This window comes from Phascolarctos cinereus, unplaced genomic scaffold (assembly GCF_003287225.1).
Source record: "Phascolarctos cinereus isolate Bilbo 61053 unplaced genomic scaffold, phaCin_HiC Scaffold_726;HRSCAF=1367, whole genome shotgun sequence".
NCBI classification, from domain to species: Eukaryota; Metazoa; Chordata; class Mammalia; order Diprotodontia; family Phascolarctidae; genus Phascolarctos; species Phascolarctos cinereus.
This window is the reverse complement of record NW_027556098.1, coordinates 155,815,529-155,833,457: the sequence shown is the minus strand read 5'-3', so window position 1 is coordinate 155,833,457 and position 17,929 is coordinate 155,815,529. Positions and strand designations below refer to the sequence as shown.

Here is a 17,929-nt window from a genome sequence, read left to right as displayed (position 1 = left end):
TGTTTTTTATTGAAATGCCTTATTATATTAATTTCTCATGTTTCAACCATTCTCACATTCTAATATAAATGCTACTTGGTTGTACTTTTCTTCATATGATGCTGTAATCTTTTCCAGTCTTTTATTTAACATTTTTGTGTAATTATTACTTGATTTTATTTTTATATAATTTTCTTTTTATGGTTTACTCATGTGAAGTTTAGGAATCAAGCCTATTTTTGCCTCAAAATAAAACTGGGTGCTTGAAATAGTTAAATTATCTTTGCCATTTTTTAAAAAAAATACTGGACAGCCAACCAAACTTATTTTACTACTGGAAAAATAAATCTTATCAAAAAACAAATTTGTTAACCAAACTTTTAAAAATCCACACTTAGCTAGATCCCTATATGTGTTATTAAATATGTAAGTTTTTTTAACTCTGGACTGAAAGGAAGAATGTACAAAATACTACTAAGTGAGAGGGTAAAGTTCATTAACAATTCAAGGGTGGAGGTAGAATCAGGAAAGCCTCCCTCAGTTTTTATTGCTCACCTTCATCCCTGAAATTACTTGGATTAATTTTTTTAATGTACTTTAAATTTACCTCTGTACAAGTTGTCCCCCTCTAGTATAATTGTAAACTCTTCGAGTTTAGGGATAATTGTGCTTTTTTTTTCCTGTGCTGAACACAGTGCCTAGCAGATAGTAGGAGCTAAATTAATTCTTGTTTAATTAAAACGAATCATTGTGAGGTGGTACCTGAGGTTTGCTTTGAAGGAAGCTAGGGATTCCAAGACCTTAGAGAGAAGGAATGCATCCCAGGCACAGGAAACAGCACAGAACTTGGAGGGAGATGGAACGGAGAATGCACGGTGAGTAATACTTAATAAGATTTGAAAAGTAGATGGGACCCAAATAATAGCTTTAAAGCCAAGCTGAAGACTTTATATTTTATTCTAGAGCCAGTAGGAACCCATTGAAGGTTTTTGAGACTTCTTAACTGAAATAGGAAGGTTTAGTGGAGAAAAGGTCTGGGTAACATATAATATGCTCTGTTGTGGTGATGTTGATTTTGAATTGCCTTTGAGATATTGTAGTAGGACCATTCTGTATCATTTTGTACACGGGCTATTTCTCTAAGTTCTAGGAGTTTTTAAAAAAGGAGTCTTGATCAGTTTTTCTTACCCATTTCAATTCTGACATTTGACAGCAAAGACCTTTCCAAATTAGTGATCATGTTGTAAGTAAGTATCCGTACTGTGGAGGGATAAGGAGAAAACCCACACATGAGACATAAATGTCCACTTGAGGTTTATTAAAGGGCATTCTTTACAGCCAGATGAAGGGGATGCTTCCGATCTGCAAGTCCATGTTCAGATTAGGGTTCTTGAGAGATGTGTGGCAGTTCTTCCAGACTGAGATGGTGGTAGCTGTTCTTCTAAAGATGTTTTTCCAGCTTTTTCCTTTTATAGAGGAAAAATCCCATCTCTGATGTGTGTCATTCTGTTACTTAATGAACTCCAACGATTCTCCTTTGCTTTTAGAACCAAATATAAACTCTTCATTTAGGCTTTTAAAAACTGGCACAGGGGCAGCTAGTTGGCACAGTGAGTAGAGCAGCGGCCCTGAAGTCAGGAGGACCTGAGTTCAAATCTGGCCTCAGACCAAACACTTGATACTTACTAGCTGTGTGATCCTGCGAAAGTCACTTAACTCCAATTGCCTTAAAATTTTTTTTTAAATTAAAAAAAAAAAACCTGGCACAACCTTAGTTCAGTCTACCTTCCCAGCCTTATTATGCTTATACTTTTATCTGCACTCTCTAAACCAGCCAGCCTAGCCTTCTTGCTTTTCTTCATATATGACAATCCATCTTTTTCTTTTCTCCTTTTGCATTATATTTGTAGTACAGTGAGAGGTAGCATGCAAAGTTACACTAGCCCATGAGTAGGAGACCTGGGTTCTTGGCTTAGTTTTGCCATTGATCAATTCCATAACATTAAGCAAGTTATTTGACTTATCTTGCCTCAGTTTCCTAATTTCTAAAATGAAGGGATAGTAGAAGAGAGGTTCCTGTGATCCTTTCCATTTTTAACATTTTATTTTTATATGGTTAATCTTTGTTACTAATTATCATTAAACACTCTTTGTTGTGAGATGAGTGGAAAGGTAGCATAGGAAAGATATTTGGTGATATTCTAATTCCATCAGGTATGTTCCTGTGCCTACTGGACCCTGTTCCTTATTTTATTTTATTTTTTTCTGGCAGCACATCTCTTTCTTTTTTAATTAATTAATTTAGTTTTAGTTTTCAATATTTCCTTCCATAAGATTTTGAATTCCAAATTTTCTCACCCTCCCTACCCTCCTGCCTCCCCAAGACCATGTGCAATCTGATATAGGCTCTACATATACATTCATATTAAACATATTTTCACATTTGTCACATTGTAAAGCAGAATTAGAACCAATGGGAGGAACCACGAGAAAGAAGAAACAGAGAGAGAGAGAGAGAGAGAGAGAGAGAGAGAGAAGAGAGCGAGAGCGAGCGAGAGCGAGCGCACAAATAGTATGCTTCGATCTGCATTCAGACTTTATGGTTCTTTTTCTGGATGTGGATAGTATTTTCCATCATGGGTCTTTTGGAATTGTCTTAGATCCTTGCATTGCTGATAAGTCTGTCAAAGTTAGTCATCATACAGTGTTGCTGTTACTATGTATAATGTTCTTCTGGTTCTGCTCTCTTCACTCAGCATCAGTTCATGTAAGTCTTTCCAGGTTTTTCTGGAGTCCACCTGCTCCGTCATTTCTTATAGAACAATAGTATTCCATTACATTCTTGTACCACAGCTTGTTTAATCATTTCACAATTGATGAGCAGCCCTTTAATTTCCAATTCTTAGCCACCACAAAAGGAGATGCTGTAAATATTTTTGTACATATGGGTCCTTTTCCTTTTTTTTTTTTTTTAGCCTTTTTGGAATATAGATCTAGCAGTGGTGTCACTGGATCAAAGAGTATGCACAGTTTTATGGCTCTTTGTGTATAGTTCCAAATTGCTCCCCAGAATGGTTGGATTAGTTCACAACTCCAACAATGCATTAGTGTTCCAATTTTCCCACATCTTCTCTTACATTTATCATTTTCCTGTTTTCCCATGTTAGCCAATCTGATAAGTGTGAGGTGGTACCTCAGAGTTGTTTTGATTTGCATTTCTTTAATCAGTAGTGATTTAGAGCATTTTTTTCATATGACTATAGATAGCTTTAATTTCTTCACCTGAAAACTGCCTTTTCCTATCCTTTGACCATTTTTCAACTGGGGAATGACTTGTATTCTTATAAATTTCTCAGTTCTTTATATATTTTAGAAATGATGACCTTATTAGAAACATTGGTTTTAAAAATTCTTTCCCAGCTTTCTGGGAGCTTACTATTTAATAATGTTGGGACATTGATATAGTGCTTTAACCTTTAAAAAATACTTTGTGTTCATTCTTTCATTTGTTTCTCATATTAACCCTATAGCTGTAGGTAACTGTAGGCCTTAATTAAATGCCCTTTTTTTAGTTGAGGAAACTGAGGCTCAGAGGGTAAGTGACTTGCTTAAAACTAAACAGCTAGTAAGTGAGAGATGTAGCATTTGAAAAAAGGTCTCACAAGGTAGTAAGTGGTAGAGGTAGTAAGAGGTAGATGACTTGCATATAGTTAGTTCTTGTAATTTATTACACTATTTACCAACTGTTGTTACACTTCTAGCTAAAGTGTATTCTGATTTAAACCACATTTGGAATATACTTAGATGGTCATTACAGATAATCTCTATAGAATGAATGGTAATTTTTTTCAATCAAAAAATTTGTCTAGGTTTCTAAATCTAAGAAGTGATTAAAAGTGATCTTTAATAGATAATTATAGTAGCTAGCATGTAGCCTTTATAAAGCATTTTACATATATTTTGATCCTCACAATAACCCTGTGATATAGATGCTATTATTATCCTCATTTTACAGATGAGGAAACTGAGGCTTAGAGAGGTTAAGTAACTTGACCAGGATCACACAATTAGTAAATGTCTGAGGCATGATTTGAACTCAGGTCTTTTTGTTTGTTTTATCAAATAAATTATTTTCATTTAATTCAGCTCATAAGGAGCATTACAATTTTAGAATTTTACAATTCTCTTATGTAAAAATACCAAGATTTCCTGATGTTGTGATCACTACAACTTAAGTTTAATAAGCGAGTCTATTTCAAAATGTATTATTTCCTTTTCAAAATAGATTCTTTGCATAGCCCAGTATGATTTCAACTGAATAATTCTTTTGCAAATTGAATATAGAATACAGTTTTTAAACATATATATGTTTTATACATGTATATATATAAGTGATTTTGTGTACTTTTTTCCTTATTTTTTTCTTTAGATGGGTCTAGGAAAAACAATTCAAGCAGTTGCCATAGCTTATTTTTACAAAAACGAATGGCCTCTTTTGATAGTTGTTCCTTCATCTCTGAGATACCCTTGGACAGAGGAGATTGAGAAATGGGTTCCAGAACTGGGACCACAAGAGATCATTATTATTCAGAATAAAACTGATGTTGGGTAAGAACAAGTTAAATATAATGTAATCAAAATTATCCATTTTGCATTTAATAATGTTCTCTATCTCTTGTTTGATCATAAATTTTTCCATCTCCATATATCTGATAGGTAAACTATACACACACACACACACACACATATATATATATATTTCAATGTGTAGGAAATATGTGCTTGTTAAAAAGTTTATAAAGTGTCTCTGAGTAACTTATAAAATTTGATGCCTTTATATTCATTTTCTAATCAGTATGGACATTTGTTCTGTATGATGGAGTTTTAGCAACTTTTGATGGACATAGGTAGTTAATTTAATTTATGCAGTAATGCTTACAAATATTTCCAGTATTTTAAGGTATTTTATTAATTTATATATTTATTATATATTTTATGTATTCTTATTATTATATATAAAATATTTTATTTCATTTTATTACAAAACCTCTTTTCCTAATTTAATTTTGCATCCCCTTATATTAAATTTATTTGTGAATAATCTGGCTTAATGCTTAAGTAAATAAAATAGCCATGCAAATTTACGTTTCTAGAGCCTATATGTGAGGTTATACCTTTCCCAACCTTAGGTGCCTGGTTACTTGGGGAATATTTAAAAAGAGATAATAGCTAATGGGTTGTAGAAATATAGAGAGCTGGTTGAAATTTAACAACATAAATATGCATTTCATTATGAAACCAAAAAGCTTTTAAAGTTGTATGTGAGGTTGAAAGAGTATGGGGAAAATGAATTAAAAACAAACAGTACACAGTTTGCTGTTTTCTGTATAGTTGGTTACTAACTTTTAAAATTGGTACTAAGAATTGAAAGATTGTAGAATTCATAAGGGTGTAAGGAACTTTGATTATTTCTAGCCAACATAAATTGTATTGTTGTTAAACACATATCAATGTCATTTTCTTCTTAGTCATATTTTAGTCACATAACCATATTATTATGTACTATAATGCATAAAGAAAAAATAAAATTTTTATTCATATTTAAACATTTATTAAATTAAATTATTTTATCAAATTAAATTTAAAAATTTTATTAAACTAAAATATTTATAATGCTCAAATAAAAAATAATTTTGTTTGATTCACATAAAGATTACCCTCCCTCTAGACATGCCCTGGTTGTATATGAAGTCATTATTTATAATTTCTTCAGTATTTTGTTTCCTAAATAGAAAGAGAAAATCATAAATCCTCTTACCGTAGCCAGTCAGAACTCAAAAATTCTGACTGCTTTGTTGCCATTAACAATTATGTATTCTAGTTTGACTGTTAGAAAGCAGAGAGCTGAATAATATTGTCTTCACTGTTCATAAAGAAAAAATGTTGAAGTAGTATCCATCATTTAGAGTTAGCCATCATCTGTGCAAAGCTATGGTGTTCTTCTGTTTTCTTAATAACAAAATGAAATAGAAGTGAATTTTTATTGTCATCATGAACTAGTAAATTCATTTTTTTATGTGATTAAATGAATAGATTAAAAATATTTCCCAGGAATAATTTTTATATTATAAGAATTTCTCTTATTGAATATTATTACTTTTCAGCTGTAGTTTAAGCAATCAAAGCTTCCAATTCTAGATTCTTTTCTCTTAGACTAAGGATACATAAAGTCTTCATAATCCTTTTTCTCCCCAAAAATAGAATTATAGCCTCTAATTTTCTTTTTTTTTTCTCTTCCCCTTTATTTCTCTTCCCTCCAACAATAGTTATGTTTTCCTTGATCAATTGATAATTGACATTTTTTTTAAACCTCTGTTTTCTTTCCTAGGAGAATATCAACCAGCAAAGTGACAATTCTAGGTTATGGTCTATTAACTACAGATGCGAAGCTTCTGATAGACACTCTATACAAACAGAACTTTAAAGTCATTATAATAGATGAATCACACTACATGAAGTCCAGAAATGCATCCCGAAGCAAGATTTTGTTGCCATTAGTACAGAAATCTCGAAGAGCCATTCTTCTTACAGGCACTCCAGCTTTGGGAAGACCTGAAGAGGTATTAAAAATAGAAAGTGTGTGTGTGTGTGTGTGTGTGTGTGTGTGTGTGTGTGTGTGTGTTTCCAGGAGAGTTAATTGAATCAATGACCTACTGTTTTTGTAACGTGTTTTTAAGTTTAGATAGCTTAGAATCCCAGAGAGAATTCCTTAGTACTTTTGCTTAGAGACATAATAATGATTATAAAGTATCTTATAATGAACATTCTTGAATAGATTTAGCATGTGGGCCTACACAGTAGGTGCAGGCAAACATTTATTGTATCTGTTTTCCATAAGGCTTTGTATATAGGCACTGAGGATACAACAATAACAAAAATTCTGGGTTTTTTTTTTAAACAGTACTTATCTTCAAGTAGCATACATTCTATAGTCGAGGTGAAGGCAGGACTGGGGACAAAGCAGGAGGAAAATGAGTTTTACATAGAGATAATATAGAAGATAATTTATAGAAGGAGAAATTACCAACAAACCAGCAGATTACAGTATGTTTCATGGAAGATGTGGTATCTTTATTTATGAAGTACGTTAAAGATTTTAAGAGGAAGAATGCACTGTCATAGGGATAGAGAAAGGAGGTGCAGTGCGAGTTTGAGGAGCAACAAATATTCAACTTTACCTGGAACATGAGTGAATAAATACGCTAGAAAGTTGGAGCCATTTTATGGAGCATCCTAAATACTATGTAGAAGAGTTTTTATTTTATTATAGAAGTAATAGTGAGCCACTAAGTTTTTGAGCAGGAAAGTGATACGGTCATGTCATACCTGTGCTTTAGGAAGATTATTATGGCAACTGTATAGATGATATATTAGAGATGGAATATTATGGAAGCAGGGAGATTAATTTGGATGCTATGACAGTGTATTATAGGAGAGATAATAAAGTTTGGTACTAGAGAATAGCCATATGAATGAGAAGAGTGGCAGAGACAAAAAAGATTTTGTGGAAGTACAATCAGTAGTATTTGGCCACTAACTGGATATGGTGGGAGAAGAAAGGGAGAGGAAAAAAAATCAAAGATGACTCTAAAATAAAGCTTGGTGACTAAAAGAATGGTTATGTTATCAACAGAAGTAAAAAAAAAAGAGGCTTAGAGGAGAGCAGCTTTGGCACTGTTGACCATTTTTTTTCCTACTGCATACTCTCTCTGGATTTTCATGACTCTTCCTTCTCAGTCTCCTTTACTGGATATTCATCCATGTCATACCATGTCAGAAACCATAGTTCTGTCCTGGGCCTTCTTTATGTGTAAATGGCTTTATGTGTGTGTGTTTGTGTATGAAAAGCCTGTCTGTTCATCTTATTTAATCTCCCAAAACTCTCTCCCCTGAGCTTTAATACATATCACCAGTTGTCTGTTAGAAATTTCAAACTAGATACCTGTTAGACATCTCAAATTCAACATGTCCAAAACAGAATTCGTTGTCTGCTCTACTACTCCCCCTCTCCCCAGATTATGACTTCTGAATTTGCTTCTTATCTTGTGGACATTGCCACTTACCCAAAATCATGATTTCAGTGTTGTCTTTGACTCTTCAGTGTTGCTCAGCCTACATAGCTAATCATGGCCAAACCTTGCTATTTTTTCTCCACAACTTCTTTCCACTCATGTAGTTGCCACTCTTGTTCAAATTCTCTATCAAGTCTCTTCACTCTCATCCATTTTCTACGTAGGTGCTGAAGTAACAACCTTGACTGTAGGTCTGCCAATAGCTCCCTGTCAACCCTGCCCTCCCCCACCCCAACTCCAATAATTCCCTATTACCTCTAGGATCAAATATATTGTGCTTTGTTAGTTATTTAAAGCTCTTCACAATATGGCCCCTTCCTTCCTTTCAGTCTTTTTATATAGAACTTCCATGCATTTTACAGGTCTATGTGCTGTATTTCACATATATAGTGTTCCATCTCCTGGCTACCTTTGCAATGGCTGTCCCCCATGTCTGGAGTACTCCAGAGTCCACCTCTTAGAACCCCTGGCTTCCATTAAGACTTAGATCAAGCATCATTTTCTACTAGAGGCCCTTCCTGGTCTGTCTATTAAAATATAGCCTTCCCCTCTAAAGCTCCATTTCACCTACTTAATATATCTCTTGTATGTAGCAGTTCATGTACATGTTGGATTTTCCATTGAAATGTAAATTCCTTCAGGGTAAGAACTTTTTTTCCTTTTTCTTTGTATCTCCAGTACTTTAAATACAGTGCTTGGAACGCAATAAGTCCTTAATAAAAGCTTGATTGATAGAAGAGTAAAGATGATGGCTCTGTTTTGTCTGTGTTGAATTTGATAATACTAATAGTTGTTGATTGATCATTGGAGTCCAGGGAGAGAGGAGAGTTTCATAGATTTGGGAATCATCTACTTAGAGATGGCAATTGTGAGTGAGTTAGTCATCAAGCATGTATTAAGGGCATATTATATACCAGATATATTGCTAAGCTCCATTCTAATGGTGATAGCATGCAAAAAATTTGGACATAAAATATGTGTCGTGTACTATGTAGTAAAACCAAACTACTAAAGGAAAGTATTGCTGTTGTTGCCCATCCTGTAAATACTTAGAGATTTCTTTATAGTAACATTCCATTTTTCCAAAAGCTTTTTTTCTACATAGAGCAGCCAAAGAATGACCATATACCAAGACACTCTCAAGAATATGAAGCTATAGAGCACCATATACATGTTTGGAATATCTAGGGGTATCTATGAGCATTCAGCAGCAATGGAAAACATTTTCTGTAGTTTGAACTGATTGTAGGATTAAAACTTTTTGGTGTCTTGGTAGGAAAGACTTAAGTGCTAGAAATACTTTTCTCTCAATTTTTAGTGAAATATTCTTCATACTTCATGAAGCATTTTAAAAACATGAAGCTAAAGTCATTTTAGTTTCCACTTCTCATATATTAGGATAAATTAATCTGTGAAAGAAAGTGAATTTGCTTAGTGATTGAAAAAATGCTGTTTGACCCTAACTCTGAGGTGTTAGCATATAAGTATGAGTTATACAGCAGGATTATATGGATCAAAGATTGTTTCAGACGTCACTGGCTGGGAGAACAGTGCTGTTATTGCTACACAAGGTACTTGGGACCAGAAACTAATGCATATGTTAAATGGGGGGGCCCAAGTGAAGGGTAATAACTTTGGAACACAATTGAGTTTGGGATGATAGTGGATGAGAAGGAAAGGAGCAGGATTACAAGCCTTCAGGCTCCTAAGGTCTCTTACTAAAGGGATGCTGTGGGAAATAGGATATTTTCTTCAGCCTGCTGCTTATTGTTGAAGCTTCTATAGCTATCAGCCCTCTGGTAAGTCAGAGACCTCTGGGCACTTTCCCCTCCTCCTGCAGGGTTAATTCAAACCACAAATGTCTTGAGTGTTTTCAAAGTGTAGATGACCCTGTGGCTTAAGTTAGTTATCATTGGCATAGTCACAGATAATGTCTTCTTTTACTTTTCCCCAACAATCTGCATCCCTGGGATCTACTGCAACTCTTTCAAAACAAAGATTGGCTCTATCACAACAATCCTGTGATCAGAAAAATTATTGTTGGACTTGACCCAAAACCAGAGTTTCATATATCCTACCTTTTATTTCCAGGTCTTAGCTCAGGCCATGAACCTCAGACCTAAGTACCTATCTGCCAGGATTCAAATTAGCACCTGCATCTTAAATACTAGCTCTCTTAATTCTAGGATCGGGGTCCCAGACCTCTAAGCTGTGGGACCAGAGCCTCCAACAACAGTCCCATCACCTTAAGGAACCATCGTAGGATCAAAAATTACACGCTTTCCTTGACATTCACTTTGCCAAGATATTTTTCTCTATCTAGGTCTTGATGGCAATTAAGGACTAGCCCCCTATCATTTTCCTTCGTTTTTCAAAAAGGTGACAAACTCTTACCCCTATACTAAGGGACTTCAACATACACGTTTCTTCAGATGCCTTGGCCCTTCAGGTCCTCAACACCTATGACCTCCTCCTTCACTCTACAAAGGGAAGATTCATCATCCATCACTGCAGTTGTTCCACTTTCAGGAGCAAGAATTCTGAAATTCTACTCTCTGACATAATCTGATTAGTCCAACTTCCCTGTGCCTCATTCCTTCCAAACCTCTTCTTCATGCTCACCATGACCTCCAGTCCCTCTCAATATTCTAACAGGCCATCACCTCAATTCTGGCTTTACTTTCCTCCCTTCCCACTCTTAACCAGTCCCCTTGTCCAGTCATAACATGACCACCCCAATTCTGAATTATTTCCACCATTTGCTTTTCCTAATTACTTAGTGTGGTGCAGGGGAAAGTTGTACAACCATGTTGACTGGCTCTACTACAGATTTACGTGATCTGATCTCAGCTGGGCCCTTCCAGCAACAATGCAATTCTTTTACTATTCCCTAATTAATTCTCTGTATCACTACCTACGACGTCTATTCTAAACCTTTTCTTTTGCCCTTATGTATCTCTCACCATCTCCCCACCCTCTGCCCCACCATTGCAGTAGAGTACTTTGCCTCATACTATACTGAGAAAATAGAAACTATTAACCTTGAGCTTCCTTTTCTCTCTACTCTGTATCTCATGATTCCTTGACATCTTTGCCTCATCTCTCTTCCTTTACACTCTGATGAAGATGTTAGTCCTTTTTCCTTTTCTTCTTTCTAAGGTCAACCCAACTTCATGTGCCCTTGATTCCATCCCCTCCTATCTCTTACTGTAGATTTTCCTTATAATCATTGCCCTAAGACACCCATTTTTATATTTCTTACTATTTATTGGCTCCTTCCTGGCTGCTTTTGAACATCCCTGGGTCTCCTTATCATTAAAAAACTCTCACTTGATCCTGCCTTGCCTCCCTTTCACAACCAAATTTCCAGAAAAAGCCTTTTACTTTCCTTGTTTCCAGCCCTTCCTCTCTTATTCACTTCTCAGCCATTTGCATTCTGGCTTCAAACCCCGTCACTCAACTGAAATTACCTTTTCCAAAGTTACCAGTGATCTCTTAATTGCCAAATCCAAGGGTCTTTTTCCAATCTTTATCCTTGATCACTATAGGATTTGTCGCTGTGACCACCTTCTCCTGTATATGAGAGCAGTCTCCCGTTCTCTGTGTTTTCATAACAACAGTCTCTCCCAGTTCTACACCTCAGTTAACTATTCCTTCTCAGTCTTCTTTGGTATCATAGCATCCATATCTTGGCCTCTAACTGTAGGCATGTCCCAAGGCTCTGTGCTCAACTCTTTTCTCTATGCTTTTTGTCTTTATAAGCTCATTAGCTCTCATACGCTTATTTATCATCTCTTCACAACGGTAGAGGGCTCCAAGATCTATATATCCCATAATCTCTACATATCCTACAGTCTCTATATATCCTGTAGTCAATATAGCCCTAGTCTCTCACTTGTGCCCCAGTCACCAGCTGCCTGTTGGCGACTCTTTCTGCCAATTCTGCCAACATTTCAAACTGTGCTACCATAGTCATTTCAAACTCAACAGATCTAAAACCAAACTCATTCTCTTTCTCCTCAAACATTTACCTCTAACATCTCGATTTCTGTGAAGGGCATCACTGTACTTCTGGTTGCCCAGGTTAGCCACCTAAGTCTATCAGCAACTCCCATCTCTACCTAATTTTACATATCCAAACAATTGCCAAGCCTTTTTGTTCTGACATTTACATTTCTTGTATTTGTCTACTCTCTACCCACAGCTCTTAGAGCTTCTGCCCTAGATCTGGGTCTTATCACCTATCTTGAGTGGAGAGACCATCCTCCACACAGCTACCAAAGTGATTTTCCTGAAATGCAGTTTTTACCATGTCGTTCTCCTCATCAGTAAACTCCGCTGGCTCCCATTATTTCTAAGTCAAATACAAACTCCTTTGTTTGACATTTAAAACCTTTTCTATTTTGACTCCAGCCTACCTTTCTAGACGTTACACATTTCTCTCCTTCTTGTACTCTGTGGTCTAGTCAAACTAGCTTTCTTGATACTTTTCCCACACAGCATTCCATCTCTAGTGTCCATGTGTTTGCACAAATTGCCCTGCCATGCCCAAATGTACTCGCTTCTCACCTCTCCCCTTAGCAGCCCTACCCAGCTTCTTTGAAAGCTCAGCTCAAGTGCTAACTGCTTCCTACAAGAGGCCTTTCTTGATACTCCTCAGCTTTATAATGCATTTCCCTGAAATTACCCTGTATTTCTTTTGTGTATATCCTACAAATGTGTACCTGATTCTCTCCTCCACCCTTCAAAAAATTAAATTCCTTGCTGGAGGGAGAGTTTGATTTTGTCTTTGTATCTCTAGTGCCTAAGACGTAAAGTAATATCTCATATAATAAATGGTTGTTGATAGACTGCTACTAAAATGCCACGTATTTTTGGTTGATGATGGAAAAATTCTAAGTTATTGTTTGAAGAGATTTTAAAATACTATTAATATAGTAAGCTTAAAATAATTTAGGTTAAATTAAAAGTATGACTATTAAAGTATTCTTGTTATTGTTTTTAGCTTTTTATGCAGATTGATGGACTTTTCCCAAAACAATTTGGAACATGGACTGAATATGCAAAAAGATACTGTAATGCTCATATCAGGTACCTCTCCTAAACATCTTCTCTGTATGTTTGTCTGTCTCTTTCTCTCTGTCTTATAAATGTATGTTTTACATTATTTACACACAAATATATTATATAGACACATACAGATACACATGTATATCACATACACACATTCAGATATAGATTGAGTTATATAGCTGCTGTAGGATTGTGAATAGAACATATTCGTCAATGGCTTTCTCATTCATGTCAGTTGTTGAATGATGCAATAAATTACAATCTCATTAAATTCATATATAAGCTGATGTATATGATTTAGACCTAGGATCTTAACTCTGAGGGATCTTAAAAGTTTGGATTAGTGTTCCCTAAAGCAAATGGAATAGTTATTAAGGTCATTTAAGTGCAGTTCCCCTTGAAAGTATAACAATAAACTTAATGACTCTCCAGTCTTTCACAATCTAAACATGTTGATAGTTCATAAGGAAAACAGAGTTTTCTTAACATCCCAGAAAAAGAACAAAGCAAATAAAAATGGTGACAGTCATTATATTCCTATATTTCAGCTTTGCCCTTTTAACTAAACTAAAGTTAACCAGAAAAACAATTGTAGAGTCCCAGAGCTTATTGCTGAGTGTATCAAGACATTACAGTTCTATAATTTCAGTTTAGCTGGTTATGGATTGACTCAGAATTGTTAATTATTTTTCTCTGGATGCCGAATGGCTTTATTTAATGAAATCAACTTGTGATGATAAATTCAAATGAGTACTGACTTGGCCACTATAATAATTAATCCCTTCTCTAGGCTTTTTTAAACACACACACACACACACACACACACACACACACACACACACACAATGGAAAATTAAGTAGTTGTTTGTTTGTTTTTTTTAGTACTACACAATTCCAAAACTATCTTTCCTGTCTTAAGTTCAAAAATCAACAATCATCTCTTAAAATAAATTGATTCCCCTCTGTATCATAAGTTGGCACCATTCTAGACACTGTTAGGAAGCTTAAGGTTACTATTCTATTGACTATAAATGCGTGACCATAATAACAAATAATACACCAGATAGTGATGAGTACGATAACGTTCTCTGTTTTTCTTATACCATTTCGGCGATGGCCAAAATTTTGTTGCTCTTTTTGGACACTGCAGTTCAATGGAATGATGTCTTCACAGTAGCAATTCTCAAACTTTTTCGTTTCAGGACCCCTTTATATTCTTAGAAGTTATTGAGAGATCCCAAATTTGTTTATGTGGGTTTATTGTATCAATATTTATTGTATTAGAAATTAAACTGATAAAATTTTAAAACATTTATTCACTTAAATTAATAATAATAAACCCATTATATGTTAACATAAAATAACATTTTAATGAAAATAACAAAATCTTCTAAAACAACAAAAAATTAAGTAAGAGTGGCATTGTTTCACTTTTTCTTTTCTAATTCCTTTAATGTCTGACTTAATAGAAGACAGCTAAATTTTCATATCTGCTTCTGCATTCAGTCATTTTGTGTTTTGGCTGAAGTATATGAAGAAAATCTTGCCTCACAGATACATAGTTGAAAAAACGAAGAGTATTTTCGTAGGCAAATAATGTCTTAGTTTTATTATAAAAATAGTTTTGCCCTCTAACACCCCCAGGGATTCACAGTCCACACTTCAAGCATTGCTGGTCTACAAAGACCAAGTTTATTTTCTACTTTGTAATTGATAGCTCAGAGCCCTTCATTTTATGAGTTTCATCATTTTTCTCAAATTATAATTCATATGCCACTTTCCTTCCCACTTTCACAAACTCATGAGATTTTTTTTCTATCATTTATCTCCATTGTCTTTGCTGTTTGCAATTTGGAAGAATTTAGTGTCATCTAATAATTTGCACGTTCCCTCCTCCAGATCATTTATTAAAATGTTAAATAAGACTGAACCAATGATTTCTGAGGAATTGAGCACTTTAAATTTCTCCTTTCACAAAAGTATCATTTATCCCTATCATTTGTTTCCTGTCTGTATCATAGTTCCATATCCATGACAGGGAAGCCTCCTCCTCAGTCTTATTGTGACTGAATCATTATTTTAATTTTTGGTATGGAACCTTGTGAAGAGGGTTTTAGAAAGGTTAAGTAAATCTCTAATTTTCTGCTTTATTTAACCCCTCCAAGAATTCCATTAAGTTATCCAAGCAAATTCTACCTTGTTCCCTTCAGCAAGCATTTATTAATAACTTCCACTGATCTGCTATGAGGAGGTTATACTGTGGAGAGTATTCTACTTGGGAGGGGGGTGGGGGAATCTATTATAATATACACAGAAAGGCAGGGAGAGAGCAGCAATTCTGTCTTTTAAAAAAATTTAAAAGGTAAGGCCCAAGTTTACTCCAATCCAAGGTGGCTTAGTTTTTCATATCTCAGCCTCATCATTCAACTAAAACTCTTGTCTCCAAAGTTACCAATGATCTCTTAACTGGTAAATCTAATAGCTTTTTCTCACTTCTCCTTGTTCTTGTCCTCTCTTACAACCTGTTTATCACTGTTGATCACCCTCTTTTCCTGAATGCTCTTTCTAGATTTTTGTGACAATTTTCTCTCCTGAACATTACATTACTTAATAGTTGATGATATAGTCTACCCATCTTATTGTTCTGTTTGGTCTGTTTTCCCAGGCCATGCCAACTGACTATGGGTGTTCTGCAAAGCTCCATCCTCTTTTCTTCTCTCTCTACAGGATCTCACTTAGTGATTTCAGGTCCCATGAGCTCAATTATTATCCTTCTGCAGTGGATTATCAAATATAATCATCTAACCCTAACTTCTTTTCTTCCTTGTCCCACCCTCTCCCAGTCTTGCATCATTAATTGCCCATCCTGGGGGCAGCTAGGTGGCACAGTGGATAGAGCTCTGGCCTTGGAGTCAGGAGGACCTGAGTTCAAATCCAGCTTCAGACACTTGACACTTACTAGCTGTGTGAGCCTGGGCAAGTCACTTAATCCCGATTGCCCCACCAAAAAAGCAAAAAAAAAAAATTAATTGCCCATGCTGAATGGGAGATACTTCTATATGTATATTGTTTCCCTAATAGCATGTCAGCCCCTTGAGTGCAAAGACTATTCCATTTTTGACTCTCTGTGTTCAGTACCAACCACATGGCTTAGCACAAAATAGATACTTAATAAATGCTTATTGATTGATTGGTCCAGACTTTTTATTTCCACCTTGGCCTAGAACAGTGGTCTCCTCATAAAAGGTAATTAATGGAGAAGCAAAATGATTTTTGACCCTGCGTTCCTTGGTTATATACCCCTAGTACACTGCACTTGGACTGAACTGAAAAAACTGACTTTCCTAAGGCCAGTGGACACTGAACCATATGCAGTGACCACTTGCTTTCAGCAAGTTATATAATGATTTATGCCCTCCCCATCCCCAAAGGAAGCCACTGAATAAAATGTGGGCTTATGAGAAGTAAAGCAAACAAACTTTTAAAAAAAATAATAGATATAAACAAAACATTACTCTTAAACTGAGGGGTAGGGACCTGTGCTCTAAATACAGATGACAAAAGGTTATTAGATCGCTACCAGCTTGCATAGGAAAGAGGGATCATACAAGTCTTTATGGAAAGGCTAGTATTTAAGCTAGGCCTGTAAGTCAGTAGAAAGGAAGAAGACATTTAAGGCCTAGGGAACAGTCTAAGCAAAAGTAGCGAGGTGAGAAAGTGTAGCGCTTATTCACAATGTAGAAAATAGTCCAGATTAGCTAGTATTAGAGTGAGGCATGTGAGATACATCTGGAAAGCCCAGTTAGATCCAGATTACAGTGGAGCTTAATTAACAGAAGAAGACATTTGTATTTCATTCCATAGGTTGTGAAGAAGCTGTTCTCAGTTTTTGAGCAGTAGAGTGAAATGATTGGAATTGTGCCTTAACAAGATTAATCTAGCACAGTGGATAGAGCACTGGCCCTGAAGTCAGGAGGACCTGAGTTCAAATGCGCCCGCAGACCAAATACTTGACCCTTACCAGCTGTGTGACCCTGGGCAAGTCACTTAACCCAATTGCCTTTAAAAAAAAAAGGATGATGAATCTAGCAGCTTTGTGTTTAATGGATCAAAGCAGAGTTCAAAAGCCATGGTAGTAGTACAGGCTTTTGCTAGTGCCATGGCAATGGTAGAGAAAAGGATGAGGACTGATAAGAGAGCTAATTTAGAGGGAGAGTTGATAATTCTTGTTTACTTATAACTAGTAGAGTATAACTTTTGATATAACATTGAAAAGGGTGAGATTCTTGTAACCAGATTGCACTGAGATTGCATAGCTGGGAAGAACCTTTAGCCCTTCATTGTGAAAATAAGTCCACATTCAATCAATTCTTTGGAGTATTCTTCCTTCATTTTTTTCAGATATTTTGGTAAAAGAGCTCAGTGGGACTGCAGAGGTGCATCAAATCTAGGTGAACTTCATCAGCTATTAAGTAATATAATGATCAGGAGATTAAAGACTGAAGTTTTAACCCAGCTACCCCCTAAAATTAGACAACGTATTCCATTTGATCTTCCATCTGCAGCAGCAAAGGTAAGGACCCCTTACTTTTTTGAAAATAATTTTCTAAGTTATTTCTAAAAATAATAAAGTTATTGGAAAATGTGCATTTAAAAATATTTGCTGATAGAAAAAGCTGCTTACCTGAAACAGTTGTTATTAATTAGGGCATCATTTCCCAGACTACATTGTATAGTAGAATCCT

The 17,929-nt window shown here is 35.4% G+C and overlaps 1 protein-coding gene across 4 annotated transcripts in view; it reads left to right on the top strand.

Annotated features, from left to right (window-relative positions):
* Positions 1–17,929, top strand: part of ZRANB3 (zinc finger RANBP2-type containing 3) — a 205,103-nt gene that overhangs the window by 98,911 nt on the left and 88,263 nt on the right. For all 4 annotated transcript variants that reach the window (XR_002328783.2, XM_078146830.1, XM_021009481.2 and 1 more), the window contains 4 exons: positions 4,409–4,587; positions 6,368–6,599; positions 13,117–13,202; positions 17,586–17,757. Coding sequence is in view for 3 of the 4 variants with exons in the window: in XM_078146830.1 (XP_078002956.1) it covers positions 4,409–4,587; positions 6,368–6,599; positions 13,117–13,202; positions 17,586–17,757 (669 nt within the window). In the remaining variant the exon portion in view is untranslated. The remainder of the gene's footprint in view (positions 1–4,408; positions 4,588–6,367; positions 6,600–13,116; positions 13,203–17,585; positions 17,758–17,929) is intronic.